Source organism: Thalassophryne amazonica, chromosome 15 (genome assembly GCF_902500255.1).
Source record: "Thalassophryne amazonica chromosome 15, fThaAma1.1, whole genome shotgun sequence".
In the NCBI taxonomy this organism is placed as follows: Eukaryota; Metazoa; Chordata; class Actinopteri; order Batrachoidiformes; family Batrachoididae; genus Thalassophryne; species Thalassophryne amazonica.
This window is the reverse complement of record NC_047117.1, coordinates 77,638,929-77,654,881: the sequence shown is the minus strand read 5'-3', so window position 1 is coordinate 77,654,881 and position 15,953 is coordinate 77,638,929. Positions and strand designations below refer to the sequence as shown.

Genomic DNA, 15,953 nt, shown 5'->3' with positions numbered 1-15,953 from the left:
TTTTGTCTGATATTCTGATGATACAGAAACAAAGTAGGTCTGATACACAGCCTGAGGCCTATTGTTGCTGGTACATAGCTGCAGATTCTGTAAAGTCAAGTGGTTTAGAGTGTGAGATTCCCCCCCTGGACAGGATGCCATTCCATCACAGGCTACTTCTCCAGCCAAGGCCATTACCAATATACACCTGGGTGGACGAGGAAAATGCAAATGAAGCATCTTGTTCAAAGGCACAACCATGTGGGGGTGACAGGGACGCAAACCCACATCAACATATGGGTATTGCAACGCCTATCCCACTGAGCAACCTGCTCCCAACAGGCCTATACAAAAGTATTCCGATTCGTACTTTGATAACATGATTCCACATAAATGCATGCGTTGTTTTATGGAAACAAACACTGCAATTTCAATTTAATTTGCTTATAATGCGCCAAATCACAGCAAAAGCCATCTCAAGGCGCCTTACATGAAACAATTCAACATAAAATTTAAATAAATAATAAAAAATGAATTAAAAAATTCAAATACATAATTAAAAACAGAAGTAAAAGAATAAAACAGATAAAAAAAAAAAAAAACTTTTCATAAGAAAGAGAATAAAAATAGGTTTTCAGTCTTGACTTATAAATGTCCACGGACTCTGACTGCCTCACTGCAGAAGGCCAAAGGCGTGTTTCTTTTTTTTTTCCATGAGAAATATTTTGATTTTTTCCTGTTCCCACATACATTTTGCAACTATAACTGTGTGATCACTATAACGTCATCTGAGCGAGCAATTGTGCACAACGCTATCTTTGTCAAACTCTAGTTGGCGTCCATTATTGAAATGGTTCATCGAGGTAGATGCACAATGTGAGATTTGACTTTGGTTGGCATCAGGTCAAAAACTGTCTCTACCACCATCTCCACCTGCACTAAATACCGTTAATTTGCCTTGAAATTGACTTTATGATGTCATATTCGAATGAGATTTTTAGTGAAGTCACACCAACACCTTTATGAGGTTGGTGTGATTCCCTTCCTGTGAAAATACCATTTACCAGTAACCACCTGAATAATGCTACCTGCTGATCATTTCCCACTTTAATCTGAAAAATGCAGGAAGTGAAACACCTGCTGACAGTCAGAAAAATAAATTATTGTGTTTCAGGGGATCTCTCTGCTCCCAGGATGTTGTCGTCATCGTGTTTCCACCATTTCAAAGCATTTTTCATGAAGTGATCCACACATTCTGTGGTTTGAGTATTTAAAAAAAAGAAAAAATGGATCATGTTCTAAAGCAATTGTTCATTCTGTGTTTAAATATTTCAAAAGACATAAATTTCTGAGGCAACTGTTTAATTCACTGTTTCATGTGTGTGCAAACTAAACTTTTTCAAGTGTTTTGAATCTACTAGGATCTCATTTTCTGAGGCAGCTGCTTCACTTTCCATTTTAAGTGTACTGAAACAGGCGGCACAATGGCTCAGTGGTTAGCACTGTTGCCTCGTAGTAAGAAGGTCCCACGTTTGCTTCTAACCTGGTCATTTCTGCGTAGAATTTGCATGTTCATCAATCATTTTTGGAAATAACTGTTTCATTTCGAAAAGTGAGTAGTTCAAACCTGACTTGTTTTGAAAAGCAATTGCTTCAGTTAGTGTTTTTGAGCACTTTGAATCAGTGCATCGTTTGCCGATGTAATTCCATATTTTCCATTTTTTTTAAAGCAATTTTAAGCAACATTTTTTTTTTTTTACACAGGAAATATTTTGGAGGGGTTTAAATGACCCCAGTTATCCCTCTGCCCATTAAGTTATTGGAGAACCTGCAGATAGAACTGACATTTTTCAGTTTTTAAACTTGATTTTATAGTTTGTACATTATGCATGACTGTTTTGAGCTCTATGGTCTGAAATCCAAATAATCGTTGCAAAGCTTTAATAAACAGTTTGCATTTTCTTGAAGGTTTTGTATGTTTTCCATTTTTTTATTATCACCAATGGAACCACAGTCAGCTAATGACACACTCAGGAGATGTAGGAAGGGCAAACTTTGATACCTCGCTCAATAAATAATGAGGTTATTGTTGTGGCTGGCGTGCCTGGCTGGCTTTTGTGTGTCTTCTGTTTCTGTCTTTTGGTTTTCCTCCCAGGTGGTGCGCATTTGGGACTGAGTGGCTGTGTAGCTGAGTTTATCAGGACCTCACCCTGATCACCTGAGGCTGATCACCTGCGGCTCGTCAGGACTCACAGCTGTGGTGCATCTACATGGATTAGAACATGGTGGCATTTAAGACTGGAGTACACAGTGTGTATTGGCCAGAGACTCGACCTTGTGACCAGACGGGTGAGATCGTCGTCTCGGGAGCCATCTCATCATCAGTGGATGCAGAGAACGTCCAGGTTTGATGCATGGTCTGTGAAAGAGGAGGGGGTGAGGTCTCACGCTCGTCAGCACACTTCCTGAGGTACATTAGATTTTGTGACTAACATTTATACAGTCAGTAAATGTGGTGTCCCTCACACCTTATTATATTGAGCTGTATGTTGGTCGTGTAATCAGCTTCCACTGCAGTGGAGTTTTGTGAACTGGGTGTTCCATGCCTGCAGGGTGGGAAGCTGATTAGTAATTAAGCCAGGAAGTGTTTGCTGTTTGTGCACCTTTGAGCGTTCTCTCTGTGTGTTGAGTGTGGACTCACATAATGATTCCTTCTTTCACAGACTCGGTTTGTCGCGGCCACCTGGGGGGTGTCGGCGGGATCCTTGGGTCCGAACAGTTTTCTGGCTCCGGACCGTTAGCGCTGCTGGGAGCGCACCGCAATCCACCACGCCAGACCGCGCACTCTTTTGTTGTTTTCGTATCACATCACTGTTATGTTTATTAAACTCTGTTATCCTTTGTACCGTGCTCTGCTTATTTCATACTGGGTCCTTCAAACGCTGGTCGGTTCTCCGGGCTGCGTCCGACACATAACAGTTATCACGTTCATGTATAGTAATACTAACTGTAGCCTATGAAATAAAATTTGTGAGAACAGCCACGCTAAAATATTGCTGAAGGTTAGTAATGAAGATGTGTTGGGTAGAAACAAACACCCTTCAGTCCATATGGTTCAAAATGTACAAGGTTGCCTTTTGGGAGAAGAAAAGAAGGAATGTCACATATTTATTGTGAAAAACAAATAATATTACAAATTCCACAGACACACTTTGACCTTCCACCATCTATTGTTAGCCCAAGGCAACCCTAGCCCTAGAAAAAATACTGACGAGTGTTTGTATGACTTTGAGAACAATAAATTTTACCTTCCACTCTTCTTTACAAAAATTCTTCTTCACATCCTTAGCCCACATTTTTTTGTGTGTGTTAAAAGGTTCCAATCTGCCCCACATTTGAGAAGGACAGAGGTGCAATAGTGAACCTAACCCACAACCCTTTAAGTAAGCCATGATCTCTCTTTTTGTACAGTTATAGATATCTGGCAAGAAAAAAGTTTGAGAGTAGGATATGTGTTAAATTTTTAAATTTAGTTTTCCCCTCCGCCCCGTGTGTCACCTTTTCACATTTTTTCCACCTGTTCTTCTTGTTGTTTTAAAATATTTTAATACACCTGAATTTTCTCTGCTGTGAACATCTTGTACCTAAAAGCAACGGGGAGGGAGAAAGAAAGAGACGAGGCCAGTGATGACTATGTAAGAAGAGAGCGTCGTGGATGGATCAAGGGAAAAACAAACCGCCGCCACTGAACGCTTGAACATCGAGGGGCTGAGATTTCGAGAAAAAAAAATGTGGAAGGGTGGAATGAAAAGTCATGTTAGTTTTAAATATCATGGCTTACTTAATGCTTTTTGATTGGCTAGAACAGGCTTCTTCCAGAAAAAAACAACACAAATCCACCTTCACACAACTGAAAAACAATTACATCATGGTGTTACCATAGCTACAGTGTTAATAACAGAGTAATAACACATGCTGATGTTTATTATGCATCGACAATGATTTCGTCATCTTATGTTGCTACTGGGATCAAGTCAGTAGCCCCACTTGTGAGCCATTTTAGACTGAAGGTGTGAAGAAGAAGATGGACACGCCCATTTTTACCACCAACAACGATGACAAAAATATGGGAGGCTGCAACGAAATAGACTAGTACGCCATCGGTGAAAATCAGATAAGACCTGCATAAATACAGCCTTTAGGTGGAGACGGCAACATTAGAAAGATGCATAAATGATGTCTGGAGGCAGAGAAATGTAAAAAAAAAAGCTGTAAGGGAGGGAACGGAGAGACATGGAAGCAAGCGAAAGATGAGTCAAAATTTAGCAATAGTGTGTGTGTGTATGTATGTGTGTGGGGGGGGGGGTAGGAGACGGGAAAACGACGGAGACCCGCATAGAGAGACAAAAATAGACAAACAAACAAAGACATAGAGCAAAAAAGCTGGTGACGGAGAGATTTGGGGAAATGGAGGGAAAGGATTCAGATGGCAGAAAATCACAGAGGGAGGGAGAGTAAAGAGACGAGAGGAAAAGGCATTCAGACAAGCATGAAGCATCAACAATGGAGGCTAACAAAGAAAATCCCACTGGAGCCATCAATCAGCGCTCCATTTAACCCCCCTCCTACTGATTTTTTAGTTTTTAATTCAAGGTTTTGCCCCACAATCCCCTCTGTCTGTTACCCTACCCCCCCCCCCAACCCCAATCCCCCGCTTTCCCCCTGCCACTCCCACCTCCTCCATCCATCCATGCATCCATCCATCTGTCTATCCATCTGTCCATCCATCCTCCAAAACAACACCAACTCTACTGCATCTGCCACCTCGCCTCATTCTCAGTATCAGAAAATAAACAAATAGATAAATAAATCAGCCCCTTTATCTGTCTGTTCGTGCATTACAGACAAACCAAAGAGGGTTGTGTAATCTGCAGCACTGTGCAGAGCCGAGGACAGACACAATATGTTTAAAAATCACAGACAACACTGACACTAAAAGAAAATATGTGAATTTAGTTTCATTTTTTATTATTATTATTATTTTTAAATCTTAGATTGAGATATCATTTGCTCTGCATGGCTTTTCTCTGGGCCCACAACACACACACACACACACACACACACACACACACACACGCACGCACACACACACACACACACAAAGGAATCCCATGACACCAAGAGGGATGGATGAAGGGAACAATAGCAGAATTTAAAAAAATTAAGATTTAAAAAAAATAAATAAAAATCCTTGCATCCTACCTTTCTGGCTTTGCGATTCATCCATGTTTTCCTCCATTATGGCAGGTTACAGTCCCTTTGTCTGCACTTTGCGTGAAGCCGTTTAAAGCCCCTTGCTTGTTCTCAGCACTGTGTTCGTGTGTGTATGTGTGTGTATGTAGGAGGTTGTGTGTCTTTTTTTCCCTCCCTGCAGATGATGGAGGCTCAGGGAAGTCCCTGTTTGAAGGCAGTGCACACGCTTCACTCTGACTCTCTCTGCATCCACAGGTCAGCTTTTATACAGATTTCTCACCAGGTATGACAAAAGCAGAACATAAATGGCCAAATTCAACAATGCAAGGTATTTAATTTGATTTTCTTACACTGGAATTTCATTTGAATAAATAAATAAATAAATAGGTAAATAAATGACAAAGCAACCATCAAATGCTTATTAAGGATGCTGCCTAGCAGAGATTTATTAAAACATAGCTTTTCCATAGCTGCTGTAAAATAAATGAATAAATAAATAATAACAGAAGTACATCAATCTGGATTAATTAAAAGTGCTAAAGTGGGATGGACAATTCCACCCACTTCTCAGCGTCTGCTTAGAGCCTTTGCAATAATTCAGCTTCAAAATCAGTCAAAAACCCAAATTATTTCAAACAAGGCTGCAAAAATGGTGCATGGGAAAGTTGCATCTTTAATATATTGGAGTAAAAAAGTCGTTGCTGTTATGTGGGCCGCTGAAGAGGAGGTACTGCTGGCCCACCACCACCAGAGGGCGCCCTGCTTGGAGTGCGGGCTCCAAGCACGAGAGGGCGCCAGACCCAGAAGAAGTGACAGCTGTCATTCATCCCCTGCACCAGCTGTCACTCGTTCATCATAATCATCACCACCATAAAAGCCGGACTGCAACTCCACCTCCTTGCCGAGAAATCGCAACTACTGAAGAGGTAATTTCTCTGCTGATTGACACTTTGTGTAACAATCTGAACTTCTGTTGCAGCCGTTTTCCTGGAGTGTTGCCTTGTCTGTGGGATTGGCGTTTGGTGTGACAGCGACGGCTTCGCCTCACACTCCAACCCAGATAAGTGGTTAACCAGGAGCTGCACGAGTGTGTGATTGGAGGTGGAGGTGCTCCCTCCTAACTGTGTATAGACTGTGGATTACTGAGTGTGCGGACTCACATTCATTCATCTTATCTCTGCTTTCTGCCAGCAGTACCAGGGTCGACAGCCAAAGACAGAGGCCACCTGGGGACTCGGGACTTGGCGGCTCCGGTGTTCTTCAGACCGTTGGTGGTGGAAGCCGTGTGGGACGCGGCTTCTCTCTCGTCGGGGGTCTTCTATCTTCGAGCCTGCCCACACGGCACCTGGTGTCAATTGACTGTGCAAATTTCTGTGAATTTAGTTGTGTATTATCACAACATTAAATTGTTACTTTTTGGCTTATTCATTGTCCGTTCATTTGCGCCCCCTGTTGTGGGTCCGTGCTACGACACCTTCCCAACAGGATTTCTCGGCCATCGTCATGGATTCCGAGGGGCGTCAACCCGAGCTTGAACGGCCAATGGAAGAGCCAGGAGCGCAGGCGTCAGTGGGAGGAGTGTTGAGTGAGCTGCAGCAGATGGCTCGGTTAGATTTAGTGACCGAGCACAATGTTCTCCTTAACCGGAGGGTGGAGGCTCTCACCGCCAGGGTGGAAGCGCGCGATCAGGGCGCTGCTGCAGCCACTCCTCTGGCTGGTCCTGGGCCTGTAACAGACGTTCCACTTGTCATTCAACGACCCCCCCCACCGTCCCCTGAAGCATACATAAGCCCTCCAGAACGGTACGGGGGCTGTGTTGAGATGTGCGCAGACTTCCTCATGCAGTGTTCGCTCGTCTTTTCACAGCGCCCTGTCATGTACGCGTCAGACGCCAGCCGGGTGGCTTATGTTATTAATCTGCTTCGAGGAGAGGCACGCGCCTGGGCTACGGCGCTTTGGGAGCAGAATTCACGGCTCCTAACGTCTTATACTGGGTTTGTACGGGAGTTCAAACAAGTGTTTGACCATCCCAACAGAGGCGAGACCGCTTCGAGCGTGCTGCTGTCAATGAGACAGGGGCGCCGTAGCGCAGCCGAGTATGCAGTCGACTTCCGCATCGCGGCAGCGAGGTCCGGCTGGAATAACGTTGCGCTCTGCGCCGCCTTCGTAAATGGACTGTCTCCGGTCCTGAAGGAGCACCTGCTGGCTAAGGAGGAACCGCGGGATTTTGACGGGCTTGTCGATTTAGTTATACGCTTAGACAACCGTTTAAACGAGCATCGTCGGGAGCAGGCCGGGGGGCGTGACCGGGCACGAGCCGTCCCTCCCCCTTCCGGTTCCGAAAAAGTGACGTCGTCCCCACGCTTCACTGCCAGAGAGCTCCATGTGGCTACAGCTCCTCCTGCTGAGGAGGCTATGGACACGAGCAGGGCCAAAGTGAAAACAAACATCAGACAAAGGAGGCTGGCCCGCGGGGAGTGTTTTATCTGCGGCTCTTGTGAGCACCGGCGAAGGACTGCCCCAAACGGTCAAACTACAACGCCCGTCCTTAGAAACTGGGCTAAGGGTGGGCCATAACACGCACGCGGGGAAACCCCGCAAATCTGCACGAATCCCAGTAACGATCCTTTGTGGGGATTTAACCCTTCACGCCCCAGCACTGGTAGACACGGGGTCGGAAGGGAATCTGCTAGATAGCAGATGGGCAAAGGAAGTAGGGCTCCCCCTGGTGGCTCTGCCGGCACCATTGCAGGTGCGAGCACTAGATGGCACCCTGCTTCCATTAATCACACATCAGACACAGCCAGTGACCTTGGTTGTGTCTGGGAATCACAGGGAGGAGATCGTGTTCCATGTAACACCTTCTACCTCCCGAGTGATTTTGGGATTTCCATGGATGGTGAAGCACAATCCCCGGATAGATTGGCCGTCCGGGGTTGTGACACAGTGGAGCGAAACCTGCCACCGGGAGTGTTTAGGATCCTCGGTTCCTCCCGGCACGACGGCTAATGAGGAGGTTAAAGTCCCCCCCCAATCTATCGGCGGTGCCAAAGGAGTACCATGATCTTGCTGACGTTTTCAGCAAAGATCTGGCGCTCACTCTTCCCCCGCACCGACCGTACAATTGTGCCATCGATTTGGTCCCGGGCGCTGAGTACCCGTCCAGTAGGTTGTACAACCTCTCACGTCCGGAACGCGAATCAATGGAGACCTACATTTAGCTGCCGGGCTGATCCGGAACTCCACCTCCCCGATGGGTGCTGGTTTCTTTTTTGTGGGTAAAAAGGACGGCGGACTCCGTCCATGCATTGATTACAGAGGGCTGAACGAGATCACGGTTCGCAACCGATACCTGTTACCTCTGTTGGATTCAGTGTTCACGCCCCTGCATGGAGCCCAAATTTTCACTAAATTGGATCTTAGAAACGCGTACCACCTGGTTCGGATCCGGAAGGGAGACGAATGGAAGACGGCATTTAACACCCCGTTAGGTCACTTTGAGTACCTGGTCATGCCGTTCGGCCTCACTAACGCCCCCGCGATGTTCCAAGCTTTGGTAAATGACGTCTTGCGGGACTTCCTGCATCGGTTCGTCTTCGTATATCTGGAGTGTGTGATTGGAGGTGGAGGTGCTCCCTCCTAACTGTGTATAGACTGTGGATTACTGAGTGTGCGGACTCACATTCATTCATCTTATCTCTGCTTTCTGCCAGCAGTACCAGGGTCGACAGCCGAAGACAGAGGCCACCTGGGGACTCAGGACTTGGCGGCTCTGGTGTTCTTCAGACCGTTGGTGGTGGAAGCCGTGTGGGACGCGACTTCTCTCTCGTCGGGGGTCTTCTATCTTCGAGCCTGCCCACACGTCACCTGGTGTCAATTGACTGTGCAAATTTCTGTGAATTTAGTTGTGTATTATCACAACATTAAATTGTTACTTTTTGGCTTATTCATTGTCCGTTCATTTGCGCCCCCTGTTGTGGGTCCGTGCTACGACACCTTCCCAAAAGTTGCTTTCTTTCCAATACATTCTTGTTTTCTGTATTTGTCCCCCATAATCATACAAAGCTGGACAAACACAGACAATAAAAATTAAATGTATTACTTGAACAAAAGGGTTCAGAGAGCACAATGCAGCCATATTTGAAAGTATCAGGAACGTAGTAGACAAAATCTTACATGGGCTGCCAGAAAATCTGCCATCTTTTTATATATTAGTAACACGTTTGAGGTTGACCTCCAACGCTGATTGTTGACCTATCCCAAACAAAACTAAAACACTTCTTCCCAGATGTATCGGCCAAAATTAATCAAAACTTGATAAGACATTCTTGGTAGCAAAGTTGGGTAGGATTACTTTGAAATGTAATCCAAAAGTATTCAGGTTACAAGTAATCCAAATGTATGTACATACATACATGTAATCCACATGTATTCTTTCAAAGTAATCCTACCCAACCTTGCTTGGTAACATACAAATATAAGATGACGACCAAGGGCACCTAAGCCATATGTTAGGCTTAGGTGACATCATTCAATTATTGAACTATTTTGTATAATACCTGAAACACTAAGTACATTTCACATTCAGAAACACACATTAGGTTTAGATTTAAGGGTGGATTAACAGTAATAAACAGTACTTCTGGCTTGTGTTGTCACATGACACATTGGATATATAGGAGTTTTTGTACATTACTTTTCGCATGTTTTACTTCAAAAAAATTTCTTGAGAATACCCTGCTTCATTAGCAAAGCTGTTAAATGTCATTTATTAAACAGGAAATGTTGTCCAACCCCCAGAGTGAGTGAAACAAGTGACCAAATTTCTATTGTACTTTGGTTTAATTACAGTAGAAACACAGACTTGATGATCTCTGGTCGCAGCAGGATGAAAGCGATGTTGTCCATGCTGGAAGTAGATATGAAGTGCAGTTACGATTCATCTGCCATTCATGCTGTTTGTGTTGCATTAACTCGACAGCCTTGAAATAATGTACACATTGATAGGAAGTACTCATACAACCTGCTGCTTCTGACAAAAGTGAGCACGACAACTTTCATTTGAATGCATTTGCAACACTGCTAGAATTTGTGTGAATGCAAGCCACGATTTCATATGGACCACACCCTGGAAAATCAAGAATCAGATTTCAAAATGATTGGCCAAGACAAAAAGCAAAAAGCAAAAAAAAAAAAAAAAAAAAAAAAAAAAATTCTGGAAAAACAGCCTTGATTCTACATAAATATAGACTTATTTGTAATTAAAGTTGAAATAAAATAAATTACACTGATTTCTATTAAACTTTTCTCCAAAGAAGTATTATCTAAAAAACTTGAAGTATATATTTACCAGAAAATCTCTGTGATTCATGTCAGTCAATGTTTAGAGCTTTTACAACCTTTTAGTAAGCAAAAGTAATTAAATAAGTAAGTAAAGTAAGGAAGGAAGGAAATGGCTGTGGTGAATACCTACAGTGTATCTGGAAAGTATTCACAATGCTTCACTTTTTCCACATTTTGGTATGTTACAGCCTTATTCCAAAATAGATGAAATCCATGTTTTTCCTCAAAATTCTACACACAATACCCCATAATGACAATGCTGGAAAAAAATGAGATTTTTACAAATTTATTAAAAATAGAAAAGGTGTTGAGGTGTTTCTACAGCTTAATTGGAGTCCACCTGGGGTAAATTCAGTTGATTGAACATGATTTAGAAAGGCACACGCCTGTCTACATATAAGGTCCCACAGTTGACAGTAACTGACTCATTCAACTGGATATGTAGTCCCAAATAAATTAAATTAAATTATCGAGGCACAAATATGGGGAAGAGTACAGAAACATTTGTGCTGCTTTGAAGGTCCCAATGAGCACAGTGTCCTCCATCATCTGTAAATAGACAAAGTTTGGATCCAGCAGGACTCTTCTTAGAGCTGGCCACCTGTCTAAACTGAGCGATCAGAGGAGAAGGGCCTTAGTCTAGGAGGTGACCAAGAACCTGATGGTCATTGTGTCAGAGCTCCAGGATTCCTCTGTGGAGAGAGGAGAACCTTCCACCTGCAGAAATCCAACAATCTGGCCTGTATCATAGAGTGGCCAGACAGAAGTCACCCCTTAGTTAAAAGCACATGGGCAAACAAAAATGGGCAAAACTGCCCAAAGACAGGTGGACCAAGCTTGTGACATCATATTCAAGACTTGAGGCTGTAATTGCTGTCAAAGGTGCATCAACAAAGTATTGTGCAAAGGGTGTGAATACTTATGTACATGTGCTTTCTTAGTTTTTTATTTTTAGTAAATTTGCAAAAATTTCAAAAAAGCATTTGGTTGCATTTCACAAACTGGGCCTAAAAAGTGTAACAGGGTCAAAATGGTCATTTTTTTTTTCAAAATTCGTTATGTAAAGTATACAGATGTATCTTTTTCAAATGCAACCTTCTGGATTTAATTATTCCATTTAGTTTTAGAGAAAAAGCCAATTTATGTTTCATAAATAAATGCAAAATGTATTGGAATTCAAAACATTTTTGCTGATTTTCTTGGAATTGACCTTTTTTGTAAAAAATAGCATTATTCGGTCAATTTTTATGCAAAATTTATGGAACTGGTGTCAAAATGTTCTGAAGAACCTGTTCTTTCATAATATTCCATATTTAAAGACATCTGGGCAAAAAATGACTGTATGTTTATTGAATCACCACCGCCACCATCGCCAAGTCCACCCCTGACAAATTTATTTCAACAGACCAGTGGCTCCTTGATTTATGTCCAAATGTTATGACATACATATCACTGGAAAGAGAACTTCCTAAGCTTTAAAATGGGACCAAGACTGTCTTGATAGATCTTCTCTTCTCCAAGACATTACATCTGATGTTCATAAAAATCAACCAGAGCGTTACAAGTCCACCCTTTTTGATACACAAGTATATGAAATGCGACCATTTTTCATGTTGTTATTATGGGGTGCTGTGAGTAGAATTTTGAGGGGAAAATGAATTTACCCCATTTTGGAATAAGGATGTAACATAACAGCATGTGAAAAAAGTGAAGCGCTGCAAATAATTTCCAGATGCGCTGTACTTTAAGAAAAGGGAGGAGCACAGGGTGACATATAAGATGCGGAGGAAGATGCACACAGGTGGACTACCGTCTTTGTTGGAGATGCAAGCTAAAAGAAATTGGAGACTTAGACAGCATACACTCTAAAAAAAGGAACCGCTGTCTCGACGAGAACAACTGATGTAACAATTTTCATAGATTTTTTTAAAAAGTTATTTCAACTTAGTTATTTCAACTTTCAACTGAGTTAATGTCACAACTTCTCCAGTTAAATTGAAATAACTTTAAAAAATATATGCAAATTGTTACATCAATTTTTCTCATTGAGACAATGGTTACTTTTTTAGAGTGTAGAATGGTGGTTTGTAGGATGACTTTTGAGGTGAAGAAGAAGAAGAAGAAGAGAGTGAGAGCTCAACAAAGGATCAGATGGTGGAAGCTGAAGGATGAAGACTGTTGTGTGAAATTCAGTGAGCAGCTGAGATAGGCACTTGATAGAGGGGAAGAAATTTTGGACAACTGGAAAAGTACTGCAGATGTGGTGAGGGAGACAACTAGGAGGTACTGGGTGTGACATCTGGACAGCGTAAGGAAGACAAGGAGACTTGGTGGTGGAACGAAGATGTCTAGGAAAGCATAAGGAGAAAGACGGTGAAAAGAATTGGGATAGTCAGAGAGATGGTAATGGTAAATGGACTGCATTTATATAGCGCTTTTCCATCTGCATCAGACGCTCAAAGCGCTTTACAATTATGCCTCACATTCACCCCGATGTCAGGGTGCTGCCATAGAAGGTGCTCACTACACACCGGGAGCAATAGGGGATTAAAGTCCTTGCCCAAGGGCCCTGAGTGATTTTCCAGTCAGGCGGGGATTTGAACACATGATCTTCTGGACTCAAGCCCAACACCTTAACCACTAGACCATCACCTCCCCTGATATGAATGAAGAAAGTTGACAGGAGTACAAGGAGATGTGGTGTAAGGCGAAAAGAGAAGTGGCAAAAGCTAAGGAAAAGGCATATATTGAGCTATACAAGAAGTTGAATAGTAAGAAAAGAGAAAAGGACTTGTACCGATTGGCCAGACAAAGGGACTGAGCTTGAAAGGATCTGCAGCAGGTTAGGGTAATAAAGGATACAGATGGTAAAGTGCTGACAAGCAAGGAGAGTGTGTTGAGAAGGTGGAGGGAATATTTTGAGGAGCTGATGAATAAAAGCCACAGCTTGAAGTTATGGGAAAGAGTAGAAGCTAGGCTCATAAAACAGAGCAACAAACAGATGAAGATCTGTGAGCAGCAACATGGTTTCATGCCAAGAAGGAGCACTACAGATGCAATGTCTGCTCTGAGAATACTGATGGAGAAGTATAGAGAAGGCCAGAAGGAGTTACCTTGTGTGTTTTTGGATCTAGAGAAAGCTTATGACAGCGTGTGAAGAGAAGTCTGGAGTGGCAGAGAAGTATGTGAGGGTAGAGCAGAACAGCAGTAAAATGTGCAGTAGGAATTACAGACTCTTTCAAGGTGGAGGTGGGATTACACCAAGGATCAGCTCTGAGTCCTTTCTTGTTTGCAGTGGTAATGGACAGGTTGACAGATGAGATTAGACAGGAGTCCCCGTGGACTATGATGTTTGCAGATGACACAAAAACAAATGGTGCTCAATAGCACGAGACGTGGCTCTTTGGCTCTTAATCATAGGGGAACTACCTTGGACCCATATAGCACCTGTAAGTGCCATATGGTGAATGAATGGTTCCATACTGGAACAGTTCTGATGATATGATGATTGATTTTTATTGTGACAAAAATTAGCCTTACATTTTGAGAAGATGCAAACAAAGGTCACCACCATAATATTGGCAGAAATCTTCTGATTCTTCTTCATGGGTAGAGGTGTGAGTGGGTAGTAGGTCTGTGTTCGAATATACACACTTCCACTTCACCATATCAGGCTTCACTTGCTATGAAAAATCTGTGAAAAACGCTCTCACCTAAAAGTTAATGAAGACCCTTTAGTACATAACATGAATCATATTGATGTTGTTTTCATATACACACAGACTCACACACACAAGTCAACACTGTGCCTTTTTAAATCACTTTGGCTGACTAATTGTAGCCTCGTGTTATTTTTTGTAGCCTGTACAAAATAAATAAATAAATTAAAAAAAAATTAAAAAAAATGGGTGGGGCTCTCTGTGGTGTGTGGTGGCATTGGGGCGCCATCTGCTGGCAAACGAAAACATCAACTTTCAAATGACAGCTCAGTTTGTTTTCTGAGTAATTTATAAAACGTTCGTACGCACAGATTTGAACTTCAACCGTGTGTACGAACATTTCGACGAAAAATATGAAAAATTAAATTTATCAACTTGGACTTCGAAAAGGGTTTAAATTTTCAAACGGGACGCAAAGAATTTAGTGGAAGAACAGCGGAACTGCAAGTAGAAACAACCTCGGACGCTGCGTTTCCCCTCGGAATGAATAAGTACATATTTAGTAAATATGTCGACTTATAAACGTGTTCCCTCACTGGCGTCAAAAGTTTCTGACTTTGTCATTTAAATAAAAATAAATAATAATAAAAACCTTTCCCATGAGTCTCCGCCTGCCAGTTACCACATAAAAAACCCTGTCCCTCATTTAATTTCACATTTTAAATGTACCCACGCCTTTTTCGGTGAGATATTTTATTTTAATAAAAACAACACCCCGATAACGTCACAGCGCAAAGGATTGTGGGAGTAGTGTAATGAAGTGGAAGGTTTTATGGTACTTGTTGTAGTGCGCGCAGTATCGCGTCTTAAAGCCTGCTAATATTATGCCCATAAGTAATTTAGATGCCTAAATGAAGAAACAACATGACAACACGAGTGAATGATCGTTAAGGTTGTCTTCAAAACTCTCTGCCGAGCCGTCGCCACCTAGTGGTCGATTTGTTTAATTTATGTCACTTTTCTTGTCTCCTGTAAAAATTACGTTCCTTTGGCTTAGTACTTTGACACATTCTCCCCTTCTATTTACTCAAAGTTTATGCAAGTTTTGTGTAATCATCAGCAAGCTTTTATATATATATACCATATCGTGAACAAAAGTGGATGGACAATAAATGTCAAGATGGATAATATAGCAGTAGTGGATTTTTTTATAGTTGCACTGAAATAATAAAACACCACTTAACAAGCTACAGGAGAGGTGGTTTCCTTTGCAATGTTAATTACACACAGCTCTGTGAGCTTCAGCCTCATATAAGTAATAAAGCTCGTAGCAACAACACCTAAAGCTCCAAAACTATGCACAAGTAGACCAAATGTCTTAAAATAGTTTGTCCAACACAAAACTCAAGTGACTACAAACAAGCCGCACAACTTATTATTAATTATTATTATTATTACTATTAATATCTATGCCTATGATGGAATAAGGGAGAGAACTCTTTCAATTATTGTTGTTCATTACTTTCCATTTCAATCATGGTCACAAGTGAAATGTTCGTCCACAGTTTTTGAAGTGGCGATTTGTGCAGTTTATAGCACATGTACATGAAGTTTTTTTTTTCTTTTTACTAAATCACAAAGAATAAAGTTGCACTCGAGTCGAGTCGAGTCGAGTCGTGAAGTCACACGGAAAGTCAACCCCCAAAACGTCCTTGGTGG

The 15,953-nt window shown here is 42.2% G+C and overlaps 1 protein-coding gene across 1 annotated transcript in view; it reads right to left on the bottom strand.

The window, feature by feature from the left end:
- The window catches only part of LOC117526700 (neuronal membrane glycoprotein M6-a-like), a 44,411-nt gene extending 38,924 nt beyond the window's left edge, over nt 1-5,487 (bottom strand). Inside the window, exon 1 of the mRNA XM_034188754.1 lies at nt 5,242-5,487. Within this exon, the coding sequence (XP_034044645.1) occupies nt 5,242-5,278 (37 nt within the window). The 5' untranslated portion in view covers nt 5,279-5,487. The remainder of the gene's footprint in view (nt 1-5,241) is intronic.
- Nucleotides 5,488-15,953: the final 10,466 nt, after the last annotated feature.